At 32.7% G+C, this 18,777-nt stretch overlaps 1 protein-coding gene across 3 annotated transcripts in view; it reads left to right on the forward strand.

Moving 5' to 3' along the window:
• Positions 1–18,777, forward strand: part of Unc-13-4a (BAI1 associated protein 3) — a 75,323-nt gene that overhangs the window by 33,705 nt on the left and 22,841 nt on the right. For all 3 annotated transcript variants that reach the window (XM_071779875.1, XM_071779877.1, XM_071779876.1), the window contains exon 3: positions 923–1,164. In XM_071779875.1, the coding sequence (XP_071635976.1) occupies positions 923–1,164 (242 nt within the window). The remainder of the gene's footprint in view (positions 1–922; positions 1,165–18,777) is intronic.

The raw sequence follows: 18,777 nt of genomic DNA on the forward strand, positions 1-18,777 counted from the left end.
ATTGATTGCCGATATGCACTAGAGACAGTAATTAACCGCTTATTACATCGGTGTTAATTTATGCAGACATAAAAAGTTTAATTCTCTTGTGACATTATTTTCCGATATTATCAATATTGGAATATAAATTATATTTGGAACAACATTAAGTATGCGCCAGGAAAATTTTAACAATGCGAAATTACGATTTCCGATTACAATCGGAATTTATTAATGTACGATGCATCAATAGGGACGCGTTTCTCTAATAAGCATGACAGATATTATTATGCAAACGAATGGAGACATATTTTCAGCGATAAATTGTTGTATCGAACGCATAATAATGTTTAGCTGCAATTTATATTTAAAGCTAATATCGTTCATTTAAATGGACGACCAAATATGATTTTATTAAACCTTATATCAATGCGTAAAAAAGGTCGGTGGATACGGGTTTTAATGAAACGATTTTTAATGAAACAATATCTTTATTGACATCAATGTATTAATTGAAACGTCTGTTAAACAAGAATTGATGAACATGTTTTACAAGAAACGTACTAAAATAAGTATTATCAATTTTAATGTCTAATTTCTTTTCTTTTGCATAAGCGTTTATAAATATTTTCGATTTGAATTACCTGTGAAATAGATATTTAACTTACTAATATATTTATAAATAATAAATTAAATTAAGTTAAATTAATTTTAATTTATAGATATTAATATTAAATTAAATTAAACGACATATATTTTGATTATTATTATTATTATTATTATCATTATAATTAACATAAAATCTTGATTCAGTAAATTAAATATTAAAGTTAAATAATTTTTAAACACATCACAATTATATTCACTATTTCTTTTAACTAGCCGTTCCAATTGAATTTTGCACAACACCTTTGAATCTGATTTGTTAATATTTTTCTCTTAGGTTGTGCCACCGCCAGGAACCGTCACGTCGTCGCACACGCGCTCTCTTTCAGCACGTAGACGCACTCTCGAGTGCACTCCAGCTTCGGGATTGACGGTACATCCTGCGACAGGAAGCGGTGCCACATCACCGAGGCGAGTCGGCTCCTTTCGACGAAGCGGCGGATCCAGCGATCGACCGCCTCTTATGTTCTGCCGTCGTAGACCATCCTGGCCGGAGGTCGACATACAGGCTACTTCCGGGTAAGTACTTTGAATAACGAGCGCGCATCTCCCAGCGCGGAAGAAGTGTCGTATTTCCGAGACATATTCCAAATACATACATGACTGCATATGGATTGTCATAAATTTTAAATTAAGTAAAATAAGAAACGATGTTCACAATAACATAAATCTATAACTGTCAAAAGTGAAATTATATATAAATGAGATAATAATGGAACGTTATTAATAATCGCAACGCTGGATAATAAACTTATATAAAAATTAACGTAATACATTATACATAAATAATATACTTGATACAAATATTTCGAAATATAGAAGTTTTGAAACAGAATATATTTAATTTAACTATAACGAATGATCTTAATGACAATATATCTTAATGACAATGTATTCAATTAATAAGTCAAATTTAAGCTATTAATTGATTACATCGTTATTATATAGAACTATATTGTTATTTTATATATCGTTAAGCCGTGATCAGACTACGGATTGGGATTGAGATTGGATTGAAATTTGACCAATTAGAGAATAGTTCTTTAAACTTGAAGTTAGTTTTCTTTATTCTGATTGATTAAATTTCAATCCAATCTCAATCCCAATCCGTAGTCTGATCACGGCTTTATTAGGAAGACAAACGCAATTCCCGTGACTTTATCAAATTAGCAACATTTACGAAGTTAGATATAAATAGAAATGGTATTTCGAAGGAAGCTTATTTTTCGTCGCCAACGCACGAGCATCCCTTATGCACGCTCTATAATTTCGTTTAATTGCTCGTCGAATTCTCACGAATATCTCCGAGATTCTCTTCGCACAATTTCAAATGTCTCAATCGGATTTCCAGTAAGACACTGCCTCTGTTGCGTGAGCTAGCCATTCAACGCTTTAATCCGGTTACGCTGGCGCTGTGCGCTAAGCTTTCCAGTTAACAACGTTCTCTCTCATCCCCATTGCAGCTTCTATCGGAGAACGCTTTAGAGCGAGTCGCATGAGACTTTTCGAGACACACACACACACACGCGCGCGCTCTCTCCCTCTCTCTCTCTCTACCTTTCCCTCTCTCTTAAAAAGTTCCCATTACATCTGTAAATTATGACGAACTGCAACTGGAAAGACGCAGGAGAGAAGTGCAAACAATGATGGCATTTCCACCGTGGAATTTCGCGTGCATATTGCGGCGAATGCACTTTTAATAAGGTCGCCGCGATGCATCGCGACCTTTCTCTTGAGCTGCTTCGTTGCATATTCATAAGCGCAGCCGACCATTTAGTGCGAGCTGTTAATCTCTTTTTAAAGCCTGCCTTCCCTTCTTTTCTCTAGCGCACCCTCTCAGCAAATACTTCTATCAACCTGGATTTCCTCTCGTGACGTTTTCATACGTTGCAAATTTGAGATGTTCCATGGACAGAATTGCAATGACTTGATTTTCATTTCAACAACGCGATATCTGTAAGCTGATAGGCTAATATGCGGTAATAGCAAACGTTAATTTTGTTTTTGCATACTTTTGCAATGTGCTTAAGAGAGATGCATGAAAAAAGGCAAAATGAATATAAAATATATAAATCGAAACATCTTTATTTTATCAATCCTTTTTAGAAGCAAGTAAGTAATATTATCTATTTTTTGCAAAAATATTATGTGTACATCTTTGTGTATTTATTAAATGTATATTTCTTAAATTTTTGTTATTAAAACTTTGTTATTTTAAATTAAATAGATATTAAAATGGTAAAATTTTTACAAGGTTACAAATACATTTTAGAAAACCATTTTACTTTAAATTTTATAAGAAGTTTGACAGATTTGTTTTACTGTATAACAATATTTGTGATTAACGCAACTGGATACGTATATAAAATGTAATATTCGTGAAAATTATTAAGTATACACCATACGCATCGATGATTACACAAATAAAATATTCTCTTATCTCGGCAGGTTTACGATTTATGCAAGGTCTATTATCACAGTCGGTCCCGGGAAAGAACAAGCACAAGAATAATAAACATCTTAACTCTTGTTCTCTCCTTTGAACTTTATAAGTACACGACAAGCTTCCACGTTTCTACTGCAACAAAGGCGCAGTAAAGTTGACCTAAAGTACGCTCGTGTTCTTTCGCGCAAGTTTGCATTGTATGTGTTCATATACCATATTTTCTCGAGACATGTTCGCGTACTCCGACATGTTGCAAGAATATTAGAGTTGATTCTGTACAAGTAGGAAAACTCATGATTATGTGGCATTTAACAAGAAAAAACATTGGTCCATGATATTTACCTGAAATAAATATAGTCAGTTGTATTTATCATGAGATAAATTAGAGAAAAATGTACTAAAAGAAATTCATGACATTTTCCCGAAATTATCTTGTCAAAAAGACAATTAGCTAATTATCATTAAGTTGGTATTTAGTTAGTATTTTATATCTCTATTTGTGATGAATATTATAACATTTGATGTAATAAAGCACATACTATATATATATATATATGAATTAGATCAACCTCTAGAAATAGATAAAGTTTTAAATCATCTCGATCAGTATTTAAGAACGGCTGTGTGAATATATAATAAATGTAGTATATTTCTAATTTTGCTTAAATCTGTATGTTTTTAATTATTTAAAGTTATCGAATATAACTTTTATTTTTTAAATAAGATGTTTATTATTCGTGCTTTTATTTATTATGATCGCTCTTAGATGTTATAGGATTATATATAAAATAAAGGCGTCGTTGTTCGATATCATAGTTTTAGCAATAAAAGCTATCTGTGCAATTAAAATTCATATGCTCGCATAAAATACAGTGACAGGCTAAGACCCTCGTGAAACGTTCCGGGACATTTTTCCGATTTTACATTTAATATTCAAATAAACCTTTTTCTGTCAAAGCTTTGTGTGCTATCATAGTCTGATTCTCATCCAAATTTAATTCGTATGAATATCTCTCATCTTTTTTTGCAGAATCACGTTTATTAATTGTCCCGCCAGTTTGCACGATGAATAATTGAAGTTTCACGAATGTTGCAGAACTAAATCTTATCAAGAGGTGAATTTATGAGGAGGAAAATTCGATTTATTCGCTTCGATAAATATTTTCAAACCCGTTCAGGCCCGTCACCATGAAAATAACGTTCTCAACGTTATAAGCCGAAAAAAAATTTCAGCAATTTTCAAAGCGATCAATGAAAAGAACCTGTCGTTTGTCCTAAATCCGAGAACCCATCCTTTCCGTCAAAGGGAAGAGACATATCGAGGTCTGGCCATTCGATGACCTCAATTCATGGAAGCCGCCGTAATCAAAGGCTGCTATCCTTCCTGCATGACATCCTTTGTACAAGCGTTCTAGAAGTCGGGAATCCCACGAAACTGACTTTAGATCAACAAAAGCTACTCGCCGTTTATCGAATTCCAGAGCTGTTCATCCTGCACGGGATGACGAGCTAGATATTCTTATATCGATATGTTATAACGGTTTGCAAATCGCCCTGCTGTAAAAACGGAAATCGATAATATTGTACATCGCAACGATACGAAATGAAAACACGTAAAAATTAATGGCATACTTTAATAATAATGATTTTTAAGTAAAATTAATAAACACTCGACTCCCCTGAATAAAACCGTAAGATTTCGTTAGAGTATAAAATTTCGATAGCATAAAATATTTGTTAATGCAAGTTCTCGATGCAGCACCGTTCTTCCGTTGATCAACACCTGACGAATTTCTTATCTGTAACACGCGAAACTTCATACTTGATGAAGCTGAAAGCTGTCACGAAGTGATAAATGTCCTGCCGTAACAAGAGAGACGCCTTCCCAATGGGATATCTTACATGTACAAGCAGCGAATCTTAACTCAGACACGCTTTGACAAAGAGACAAACCGAAGACCTTAGAGTGACCTATTTTCAGGGAAAAATGAAGAAGGATCTGTTCATATCCGCGACTTCCTTTTTACGTTTATTTCCTGATAATTACAGAAGGAAGTATTGTAAGAATAACGCTTTAATTTTCTTAATCTTATTCTATATAGACTGTGAGAGAAGTATTTAACTCATTTAAAAGTTATGTTTCTATCTATTTGAAGATAAATACAATTTTTATTGGCACGTAAAAATCACTGGAAGCTAACAATCACTCTCATGTATACAAATTAAAATACTGGCTCAATCACTTAGTAGTTACTCCTCGGATTATTCTAACGGAGAATCACCCTTCGCTTTAGATAAAATGGCGATGTCTCCCCTAGCGAGACATCTCACTCGAGACTGGCAAATGAAGTTAGACACAGCAGGTGTAACTTAATCAACGTTGACGACGTTGACGAGAAACCCGCATGAAGGAAGGAAATAAACAATGGAAAGTTCATTACTTTGTAATGAAAGCTGACACCAGTCCTGTTTTAGTGACATAACATTCCGTGCTTCCTTGCGAAACTTTCTTTGAAATATGGAAGTACGAGACATGCATTATAACGCACGATGTGCGAGAAACATGTGCCACTGTTAGTACCCCGCTTTACTTGCATTTAATCTTTCTTTAACAGGAATTTAACCCACGACTTAGAGAGATCATTTAGTGAGCGGCCAATATCATATTTCATTGTGTATGCAGGAAGTATTCCATGCTGGCTCCACAGTCTTCATATTCTTCACTCCATTAATTTTACTTTCCAAGATTTGGATCCTTATCCTGTTATGTTAAGTTCATATCTGACATTTATTGCATTTGTGTCTCGATTTCAATAAGTAAAAATACTAAAAAAATTTTTTTAAGATGCATTACATATAAGTACTAAAAGGATCTTTATTCCTGATAATGAAACTATTTAAGAATATTATATAATAAATGTCCAATATAAATCTAATATAAATTTTAAGTTTTATTATGATATCAAGATCGAAATTGAATAATTAAAGTAAGTGTATTAATGTTTATAATTAATAGAAAGTTTTATTTTTTATTTGTAAAAAAATTCTTAAAATTTATACTCATAAAATGAGTTTTACGAATAAGATTCTTGTTTGTGTTTTTAAACGCTTGGATTATAATATTTTCAAATTTGAAGTTGAAGCCCCCTATCTTGACTAGATTCACGTGCTTTTTACTGAATATTTAAATTCTTTTCCAAATTTTAGAACATTTGTGGTTTGCCCTTTCAGTTGAAAGTATTATTCCGAGTATTATTCGGTAACTCTTAGTTCGTAAAAGCTGCAATAGAACTAAATTTACCGGAGTTATTCGCATACTTGAAAATATCCAAGCAAACAACGAAAAAAATAACAAATCAGTTTAAGCGAATTCAAGCGTAACGGAGGATGTTGCACGAATCGCAGAATAGTTTCCCCTACAATGATTGTATCACTGTGATAGCTTTTACAAAGAGAATGTGCGCTCAGGGATATACAAATCTGCTTGTTATTGCAGAGAATGTTGTTCTCTGCTATGGTAACGTCTGACATTTTCTTAAGAGGGACTGTTTCTCTCAAAGGAGGTCACGGAAAATAAAGTTCACTTATTAAGTTTTTTTTGCAGAGCTCGAATTGATGTAATTCAAACGGTGTGTTCTAAACTTTAGAAGGGAGGTTTTAACTTTCGAACTTCTTATTAGGACTCAGTCTGCCCAGTAAAATATATATTTGCTCATTTTACAAGAATTATCGTGTGATTTAAGATATTTATATGAAAGTATGCTTTCCCATCATAGAAATTATTTAACTATTTCTTGCTGCAGTTACCTAAAAGTTGAAAATTCTTAAGACTCTAACGAATACATTTTTACTTTAATCAATATAAAAAACAAACAGACAAACAGAAATTTATATCTTAAAAATGTTCTAATTTTTTAGAAATCTTTTAAATAATATCCACATTTTATGTTTTTTTTTTAAGTATATATATTGAATGGATATAATAAAATTTACATAATTATATTTTTTTAAGTATTAAATGGATTAATAACTTAGAATTATCTTAAGATTTACCACTTCTTTAATACGCAAAAAAAACATATATCAATAGTAAAAACTTGTTTTTTAAGCAAGATTTAATTGAGTTGTTTCTAGCGAGATAACTCAACAATTTTACCGTTCCATGAGAATCTTTTGATAAAACGATAGGATTTTGAAAGGAAAATAAAAATTGCAAATTTACGAGCGACGTAAGAGCGTCGATGTGCGTTAGTGTTTTTTGCAGACGCAAACTTTTACTTATCGCTTTTCTATTCGCTACTCGATCGTAAACAAGTTTGTAAACACCTTTACTAGAGATCGAGCTTTATCTAATTGTGCTCGCGAGTGTGCGTCTATGTCTATCGATTTGTTCGAGAACACAGGTGTACGTAGGCTGATACAATGTTCCTCTCGCTCAATCGACAATTTCTTGCGTCAACTATTCGATTAGTCTGACATTTCAATTAATGTTGCATTAGCTGTCCCAATTAATCGTTTACGTTATCATTTAATAATAATATATTTTTTTAATCTGCGAGATAATTTTGAAAGACGAGAGCACGTGTGATTTTCTTTAATGAAAAGTGTTAAAAATAAATTGGAATTTATATATAATTATATTTTCAATACAAAATGAGCATATTGGGATGTTCGTTGATGTTCGTTGATGCATTCCATTATCATAATACGAGTAGCAGCGGTTGTAAAGTGCTTTTTATCCGTGATCAATATAGAGAGAGTATTAACGCCAAATTACCGTGCGTTTTGAAACTAATTTTCGACAATGTGTAAATAACATTCAATTAATTAAACTTTGTTAAATGTTACGCAACGAGCGAATCGTGATGCATTAAAGTTCTCATTGTTTCCGCAAATTGTCTATTACACTTTCTGATATCAATTTTAATAATATATGACGCATATCACAACTTTATTATAGACTCGTCCGATATATATTTTAACAAAAAAATGTCTTTCCTTTCTTTGTTACGCGAGAAACGGTCGCCACGATACATATTCGGCAAACATATACCGAACATAATAACACAATAACATTCTAAGAACGAACAAACGTAAACGCCACAAAGGTGCACCTATTGAGTGGAATGCTTTTACATATTCTTCTCTCGTGTACGCTTTGGAAGAGACTGTCACATTTTGTCATGTAGAAATCGAGTCTCGCATGACCGCATTTCCTTAACTTCGTTTTACGTATGTCTTTGTCGTCCGGTTTCCTACTTATCTCCATTTTGACATGTAGAAACCGTATTGGTAATGCATTGTCCGAATTGGCAGCACGAGTCAATTCGTACTGTATTGTATGTACTGTACTACAGTATTGTACATACTTCAAAGCAATTGGGTAAAGTTCTTAAGGGAATCTTTATTGAATCTTTATTGATGAAACATTGTTCATCGCTACCCGATGGCTTTTGTCGCGATCGTACAAGTTTCGTTCCCAAACGGTTCTTTAGGATCTTGAAGCTAGCAAATCGCCAAAGCAATATTGATGCTTTTTGTTTCACCGTCAATTCGTGGTCGATCTTCCATTTTATAATTTTTCAAACTTGCAACAAAACCTTTAAAATTTATACTTTTATCATGATATTTTAATGAAAATACTGTTGCTCGCAAATAATTGAATAAATATCTAATTCTATTTTCTTTTTTATTAAGTGGTTTTATTTGCTTTTATTTTATATAAAAGATAATTAAAAATAAATTTTGTAAATAAATTTAAGAATTTAAATATCATGTAATTAAGAAAAAATAAGAAGAAAAAATGCGAAGAAAATATTAGCTTAAACAGCATATATATAATATATATACATATATATATTTTATAATATAGATAGTGAACACAATAGAATATAGAAAAAGAGCGATTGCAATAGATAAAGAGCTTCGAAAACCAACGATAAAGATATATTTTTATTAAGAAATAATAAGTTAATTCAACATCATTAACAATTTTTTATTAGTTGAAGATATACAGACTTGAAACAGTTTTGTGAGAAAGCTGTGTTGCAAGCAATGTTAAAGTTATAAATTTCATTGCTAATGAGGATTTACGGGGTAAGGCGAAGAAATATTGTCGATATGTTGTGGCCATAATTATTCGAAAGGTTGCTCGTAAATCGTCGAAAGCCCAAGAAAGGTGAAGATAGATATAAATGGAACGTGTTCCCATACATATTAAAAGTTTTAGTACCTTTCTTCATTGTCAAGAGGTCTTATCGAGTCACTAAAAGTCCGACAAAAACCGTAAAGATCCTTTCCGTATTAAATGTTGAATAAAAATGTTGGACTTAATTTGATAAATTTAAATACTTAAAATATCAAATTTACAAAATTTTCCCTTACATAAATTTTGTTTTTTGGATCTCTGTTCTATGTTTTCATTTTTCGTTTTTTTAATTTTATACATTATTTTCAAATTCCTTAATTTACTTCATAAATATTTTACAAATATATTCAAAGTTTCAATTATTATTTAGAAATTATATCTTTGGATTTTTACATCTTCGATTTATAATAAGTTTTTCAGGTATTTAATCGTTGAATTTCTCTTACGCTACAAATTTTCAAATAACTATTGTGATCTTGAATCATTGACTATCGGTATTAAAAACCTTGAACTATTACGAGAGAAAGCTACTGTGCACGTTAACATGCGTCGAAGCTTTTAATGGACTCACCACTTATTTTCTGCACCACTATTTCCGATCGATATTCGTTTATGTGAACGTCACTCTTTAACTCGCGTCATATAACTACGAGACAAGGTAAATAGAAAGAGGCAAAGTCGCAGCAGAGTCGCGAATGAAATTACAAAGGGGAAATAAAACGGCAAATAGCCGGCGGGCGTACGTAAAAGTGGAAAACGCTTGGAAATGCTCCGTAACGGGCGCACGGAGACGACCGAAAATAGCTATCGCGATCCTGAAATGACGAATTAACTTTATGGCACGGTCACCAACGGTGTCACATAAAGAACTTTATGAAAAGGTTTCCAACTTGACCACCGTGCTTTCATCGTGGGTTTATCATCTATATACATATAATAATCTCCTGCATTATGTAGACAAAGATGCTCGTAGGACTGCAGTAATTTCAGCAAAAAACACTCCGATACGGAAATCCGTTTTTCGAGGAGCGCTATCCTCGAAAACAAGATGAGTTCTGTAACTTTATTACCTTCCCAGACGGTCTTTTCAGTAAATATAGGTCATTTTAGGAAGATACTTATGTATGTACATATTTACTGTAAAATTGAAATAGATATCTCGGTATTCGAGCATAAATATCTCAGTCCTTTTAAAAAAAGTGCATGCGGTATATCTGAGCCATTTATTCAAAAATTCATTTTCATTAATAATAAAGTAGATATATATTACAAATTAATATGCAGTACCTAATTGAAAAAGGAGACGCTTTCATTAATAAATATATTTTAAAAATAATTAATGCACGCTACAGAAACTTACTTAGTATTTTATTATTACGGTGTTCTTGCATTACGTTCAGTCTTATAACGATAAACTTATAAAATTAATAATTAAAAAATATATTATAAGATTTATCTTATAAAGCTTTCTTTAGAAAATTTTTCAAAGGTCTTTTTTTTAAATATTTTTCGCCTCAAATGCAACATTATGGCTGCGTTCGGGGAGCGCGCTATTAGCGCTATTTGCTTATTCTATCCTTGTTTTATACCTGATAACCGATAAAGATAGAATGATGCAATAGCGCTAATAGCGCGCTCCCCGAACGCAGCCTACATATATAATATACTTACAATTAATGCAACGCGATATCTTCACATCCAATGTCCAAAGCAAAATTTCCAAGTCAATTGGGAGATCAGCGAATCTTTATCTCATGCTATTATGAAAATTGCGTTCTATAATGTTTCGAGATGCATAATGCATTTCCAGGGAATATATTCTCAAAATTGAAGTGCGGATTTCTGGATGTTAACTCCGTTCGAAGAGTTTCGCGTAATGCTTAGCGTTGAATAGAATCAACGAAACTCAATGCTTATCGATTTTATATTTATCTCGTTTTTGCAACTTATTATTTCTGAGTTACGTTCTGAATTACGCATATGTCTTCAAAAATTTATTTAGAATGCTACGAGCTAGTTATATCTATAATGTTTAAAATTAAAATGTGTTACTAATAACAATTTCAATTTTTCATTCAAACAATTTTTACAGCGATCCAAAATCTGTCAAGTTATTATTGTTAAAAGGCTCTTCAGAGATGAAGCTGTTATTGGCGATTAGCGTTGGAAACTACGTTGCCAGCAACGTGCCAATGAAGGGTGCTCGAGATTGTCAAGGAGTGTTGCGACGGTCCTAAGTGCAACATAATGGACGGCCACCACTATTTACAGATCGTTACGATAGGTTAAATTCTCCTTAAACGTACGTGTTTATACAGGATGCTCAATAATGATCAGATTTGATGAATAAGAGGATTTTTTCGCTTATTAAGAACAAAAGTAACTTTTCTTTAAAGATGTGTCGTTATTTCAAAGCGCGAATAATGAAAAAAGAAGGGATTATAACAAATTAAACCTTAAAAGTGTAAAAAATTAAATTGTATTTACCATAAATTTTACTTAAAAATGATAAAAACTATTTATCATATTTTAAGAGTGTGAATTAGTTTTTGTTTTCTTTTTTTAGTTTTGAAGATATCACGGTGTAGAAATTTGTCCATAAAATTTGACAATTCTGTATAAATATTTATGCAGTAAATAGCACATTCTTAATTTATCTTGTCATCAACAACTGTGGTAAGATATATGAATGATATACTTCATATTTTATAGAGAGTTAATATCAGCCTACGCGATGTATTCGGTAGGGAAATTGCATATGTTCTGTATATTAAGGCTTATTACGATCGGCATAATGCAAACGTTACTTTCCAACGACCATCGTAAAATATTTACCGCGAATAAAGCTTTATGAAGCGTCCGGGGTCCCTCTTTGAGCGAACCATTCCGAGGGTAAGTTCAGCCGATCTCATCTTGCGGCAGACAGGAATCTTAACTTAGTGAGTCGAGTTTCTCAGAGAGCATTAGCGGAGATACTAATTTTATTCCGCGCTAATTTCCCCACCGAGTAATTAAGATTATAAGATGTCGGCTCACCATCCTCAATGATCTTTTGATGAAAGGTAAGAGCGACAAAAAAGTATTTTGACAACGCGAGGAGATTGTGACTGTAATTGCGATTAAATCACATATAATGTCTGCAATGTGAATAAATATTTTTAATTAAATTAATTTTAACTGAATTTTAATTAAATTTTTTCTTATAGACTTACCTATTGTTAATGAAAAGACGCGAACTCTTATAATGCTTATAGTATTTCATTTATGATGTAAATTGAAATAATGAAATAATTCAAAGATTAAAAATGTTGTAAATTAGAGATCTAAAGAAAAAATTATGAATTAAAAATATCTGTCAAGAATGAGTATCATAAATATGACATATTTATACGTTATAATTTTAAAACTTTAGAATGATATAACTCAAATGTTTAAAATTCTAAGAATTTCTCGTAAAATTTAATTTTGATAATCAAATGCTACTAATATCGTGCTATATTACTTTATTAATAATCGCATTTATATCACTTTATCTATAGTTAGAATTAACAATTGCAATATAATCTTTCTTGCAACGCTTCTAGCTTGCATTGCTTGATCGGAGTAGTGTAAGACTGTGTAAGCACTTAGAGCGACCTCGTGCAAAAGAGAGTCAACAAGTGTCGCGCTTGTGACCGTGGTAGAGCATAAAAGTGGCAGCGTGTACCGTACTAGGAAAATATCCGAGAGAAAAGAGCGGCATCTGCTTGTATGATACTTTACAGCGTCCTGTTTCACGCTCGTTGCGTTACACGTGGAGCCTTTCTCCAAGAACCTTTACACAGATTTGATCCCTGAGGTCTCCGTGGCTGCAATAGCCGTACCATTATCGAACGATGATTTTTCTCCCTTTTTATAGATCTGTACTTGTTTGATGTATGATTCTTATAAAACTTTACCGAGATTCAGTGATTCTTCTGATTTTATTAGACAAATATATATTAATATTTTTTATTACATATATGGATATATTGAATATAAAATTCAAAAAGAAACAGAAAACAAGATTTTATGTTGTAAAAATATAGTAAAATTTATTGAAAAAATGTGTGATTAATTAATATGTAATATTTTTTAATTAATGAGCTGCAAAATACAAGCAAATATGTAAAAAATCATTGCACTTATTTTAATTAAAATTAAGAGTTTGCATTTTTAGGAATGTAAAATAGAAGCGAATAATTATTTTTAATGATTAATAATATTCATTAGTTGATTATATTGGAACAAGTGGAAATGAGATGTAATTTTTTGTTAAAATTTTTTATTAAAAACCGATCGTTCTCCAATCTTTTCTATTTCACGTTACATTATCAATACCTTGGAACGAGAACATTTAAGATCATCATGTGCTGCTCCATTGCATTACAGTATCCGTAGTAAAAATTGTAAGATAAAAGTAGAGACACAGGTGTGATAGAAATAAAACGCGATCGAAGCTGACAACGTCTAGTAAGAACGGTTACTTTTATGACCGCATCTTTTGTCGGCAAAAGTAGCATGATAAGCCGTCTCTAGTACGCCAATAAAAGATAGCCAGTTGCTTACGCGAAGCGCTTTCGTAAAATCCAATAATGTACAGAACGCAACAGTGAAACTTTTTTAAATCATCGAGTAAGAAAGCACAACTTTTTTGCGCTTTATAAATCCAAGAGCATTGCTAGACTGTGACGCATTTCGTGTATATGTGCATTTGCAAGTTAGTACAAAGATTGAAAAATGAAAGTTTTCTTTAATCTTCACAACCATATTGTCTATGTAAAAATCAACTACTACATTTAAAATAAGACATTATAGGAAATTAAAATATTTTAAAGACATAAAAGGAATTAATATCTAAATTACAATTCTAAATACTTTTTTATTTTCTATAATATTTGTAATAATCTTGTTACAAACCTTTTATGATTACAATTTTTTTCAGTACAGTAAAGGAACGTTTTATACATGGTTTTTCTTTTATTCTATTTGTGTCTTAATTTCTATATTATTAGTTAAATAATTTTTATTTTACATACATTTTTATGATATATATTTTAAAGTGTGTCTTTTATATTTAGATACATAAATTCTAACTAGAAAGTGGCATCAAAGTTTATATCTGGATCCTCAAGATTTTTAGAAGAATTAAAATAACATTTTATTCTATATTTAATAGATATATTTATATTATTATAACTATGCACGCTACACGCAGAGAATGAGACTAGCTTAGGCTGTTGAACTTGTGTGCGAAGATACGAACGCGATATTTCATCCTGCGAACACAAATGACGAGCGAGAAGTTACATTAGCAGAGCCGATCGTATGGCTTTCACCGCGGGACGCGAATGGCCCGAGCGGCGCCGATATGAACACGATCACGATGCCATATCGTCGTCATTGTTCATCGACGTGATACACACAGTGCCCTGATAGATGTCGACCACCGGCGGTCCACCTCGCGGGAATGGAAACGAGAATGTAGCTACCCTAATGGAGGTAATAGAACGTGTACGAGGACGGTCTTAAGAAATATAGCAACACGTCCGGTCGTCGAGATAAAAGGATCTGTATAAAAGGCAACGTCCGAGATACGTGACCCTTCGACCTCCTGAATCCTCTCGTGTTAGTTCCGAATAAATTTCCATCTTCGAGATAGAATTCTGTCAGGAAAATATCCTCTATTGATGGTATCACAATACATTACTTAATTCGTGTAGATTTCTCTTCAGGGAGTCGTGAAGAGGTGTTGTCCGATAAAAAGATCCTTTCGTAACGACATATTTTATGTAAATTATAGGTACTTTGAAGCACCCTCTTTGTGATTTTATTGCAAATCGTCGATTTAGCGTCCACGTGTGTATCACTTCGAGAAACACTTTATATATCTTCAACTTGTCAATATATTTATTATAATGGTATGTTTTTACGCTTTGAAATTGTGAAGTTCTTGAAATCAAATCAGTTCTTGAACAATTCTAGCTTAAAACACTTAACCAAGAGATTTTTAATTTTATTAATGCTTGCATTTTACAATTTTGAACTTTTTATTTTTACTCATGAATACGAAATAGTCTTATCACACAAGTGATCTCTCAATCTTTACGATAATGTTTCTAAGCTATTTTTGGAATAAACTAGAGATCATCCGCGTTATCTCAATCGTCACCAGGTCGTCGCTGATAAAATTTTACATTAAGGAAACAAATTTTATTTTTATTCCGACACTGAAAAAAAGTTTATTTCACGATTTCAGAATAAAACTTCCAAACTTCTGATCCCCCGGCGGGATAAGTAGTTAGTCTCGATGAAAAGTCGCGTGCGAAGTTCCACCGCAACAGCCTGCTTCGATTCCCAGAAGTTGTCCAGGTGGAACGATCGAGGTCCCCCAAGATACTTTTAATATCTCAACGAGGGTAAACTTGTAGTCGTGGTCGCGTGAAATTCCTCTTCTTTTTTTTTTTCTCTCCAAGGTCGAACGAAGGGCGGAAAATTGGGACTCGCACAAAGAGGAAGTGCGGGCAGGTGCAAGGGCGGATATTAGATCGATCAATCGGGAGGGTTCGGTAGAAATGAGAGAAGAGGCGACTGGAATAAGACACGTTGAGGGTGAAGAAGATGCGGTATCGAAGATTTTGTCTTTGACAGAAGCAGAAAAGGAGCCCCGTTGAGTAGTTCTATTAATAGAATTCCAGGAAGCCCTGTAGCGCTGCTAGATGGAAATACGCGATAAAGCTTTCGGTGTGCAGAGGGTCAATCACAATCCAAGTTTTTTTTTCCTTTAACTCCCTTCTATTTTGTCGAAGAAAAGTTGTTCAATTTAGTTCTAACAAATTGCCTTCTTATATCTAGCATTTTTTTTTATTAAAAAAAAAGATATTATTTGAACAGATTATTCTTTATCATTATGTAAAGTAAAACATGTGAAGTAAAAAAAATTTTTTTATTACGCATATTAATTATGAAAATTATAAGAAAGATTCTAACAACATTTTGAAAATAATTATAATCTTCATTAGCTTCCCAAATTACTTATACAGTAAAAGATTATAACAATTAATTTATATAATTATATAATCTTTATATTAACGTATTTTTATTATATAAATTAATAACGGTATTAGAATTAAAAATAAAAAGTACATTGTACACAATTTATAAAAAATTTTCCCAAAATTAATAACATTGAGATGAAAGATTCAATGTACAATTTCTCTTTATAATTTAGTTGCAACCTTGAGATGAGTTGAATCATCGGCAGTTGAATTCTCGAGAGAACTATAGTGCAGACGATGCAATTGCAGCTTTTAATCTTACTCACGCTATATGCTTTTTTCTCAAGAGAGAGAGAGAGAGAGGGGCTCTTTCGTGAATATCTCAATAACGATCTACGTCTTACATGCCATAAAAGACTTTGGATTAAAGGAAGAGCACTATTCAGAGAAACGGAATATCAGCCACCTAACACTGGTTGCTTGTTGCTAGCACAGACTTATCGATTCTGAGAATACAATCCCATGAAAAGAAAAAGATCCTAGTAGATATTTACGATTAAGATATGCATGTAATACATGCAGGTGCTTGAAACATTTCTAAAGCCAGTACTTTGTTAATAGTTCCTTTGTATGTAAATGTATGATTAAAATAAGTATTAAAATACTGTAAATGTATAAATCTATACATCTGTAATAAAATAAATATTGTAAGAGTTATGAGAACGTGACATGAAATATATTATAAAATGCAAAACACTTATATAAATCAAATATAGTGCGGATGTAAATGCTTTGGACAGAGGTATATCTGTTTCACATTTTACTGGCAAAACGTAAATGTTTGCGTTAAACAATCAAGCAGAAATCAAGAACTCGCACGTTCCAGTTATATTTCTAGTTGCCAGCTCGTGAGGTTTTCTGTGTGCTTTTTTTTACCGTCCACGCGCTACAGGGTAATCCAATGTCTGTTTTATTATTCTGAAACGATCCATGTTAACTCGTCGAATAATACGATACGTGGATATGAAACGATAATATTTTTTTTTTCGATAATCCGCGAAAGATTGCAAAAATTGAATTGCGTTGTTATGGAGACATAATTATCCTAGAAAACTTCGCAGCAAGCGTTGGCGTAACACTTTGCGAAAATTGTTTGCTGAGAGTTAATTTATTTCCCCACAGACTGCTAATTACTTAACAAAAGGTCTGCCGAGCATCACGTATCTACGCCGGTTCACTTTTCTATCCATTATATTGCTCCATGTTTATTTATTACTTCGTGAGAGGTAAAAATTACGTTTCTCGTAAAAAAAAATAAAAAAAAATGCATGCAGATTACAAGCACTTGTTTCGCATACAATCACCTTTATTGCAGTGATCATCAGCTCTTTTCATTCTCCGTTCTGTTTTCCAGATGTTCTCAGAGATTGTAAAATTAAATTAATTTTTGCAAAACTGAAAGTTAATTTTTAACGTTTATGCCCAACGACTAATTCGTCTGGAGAATCATTGAAAATACTTTTTGCGACGATCGAAACGAGAGCTAATTTGAAGGACAAAAGAGACAGAGCCAGGATTAAACCCGATTCCCGAGCCGCCCACGACATCGAGGAACGTCATCCATGGCGAAAGGCACACATGCACGTCAGGAGCTTAAAACCGCCCCCGATGGCCACACGAGATACGCAGGGGCCGTTTATTAATACCGTATCTGTCGGAATATACGGCCCTACTGCTTTGTATAAATTAGCGCAGTGGGGCGCGCTTAACAAGCTCTGGACGAGAAGGCGCGCTCCTGAAATACGATATCGGGGCTGACCGTCCACTATAACGAGGACATGTGCCCACTTATTTCCTCTCTCGTCAGTGGGTCCGACTCGGCACGGACAAGGTCAAGACTGCATTAAGAGGTGTGAAAGATTGTTGTATGCCTTGGGCACATCCCATCTAATTTGCCGTACCTCCAACTACTAAGTATCATTGCAATCTACGGAATCCAAAGAATATTATGCCTTTGAGAGCTGCAAACAAAATAATTATCTTTATTCTATTTTCAATTAATAATTATTTTTATTTATAATTATCTCGATAAACATTTCTGATAATGAAACTTTTTTCTGATAATGAAATTTTCCTCGAGATTTTTCAAATCCATGAAATTAAAAATTTGTAGATTTCTAAAACTGTGAACGCATAATGAAGGTTTGAAAATTTTGCAATTATATTTTAATCTGATTAATTCCATTACTATGCGAATTCTTGATGAAAGTAAACGGAACGAGTAATCACCAGCCACCCTTCGCACAAGAGTACGATATCGCTTACTCAACTTTGCGACAGATTTCAATTATTTGAACTCGCCATTGTTTTTAATGCGTCGATTTTTCTGTATTGACCGAACTCCGAAGAGACGAAAGTGAAATTAAAATTATCATCAGAGACACTTTCATTATTGACGTATTTTAAGATGTTAGATTTGAAAACAACTTGAAAATTTTAATTTTTTAAAGAAAACCCGCGCA

The sequence above is a fragment of the Temnothorax longispinosus genome, chromosome 5 (assembly GCF_030848805.1).
Source record: "Temnothorax longispinosus isolate EJ_2023e chromosome 5, Tlon_JGU_v1, whole genome shotgun sequence".
NCBI lineage: Eukaryota > Metazoa > Arthropoda > Insecta > Hymenoptera > Formicidae > Temnothorax > Temnothorax longispinosus.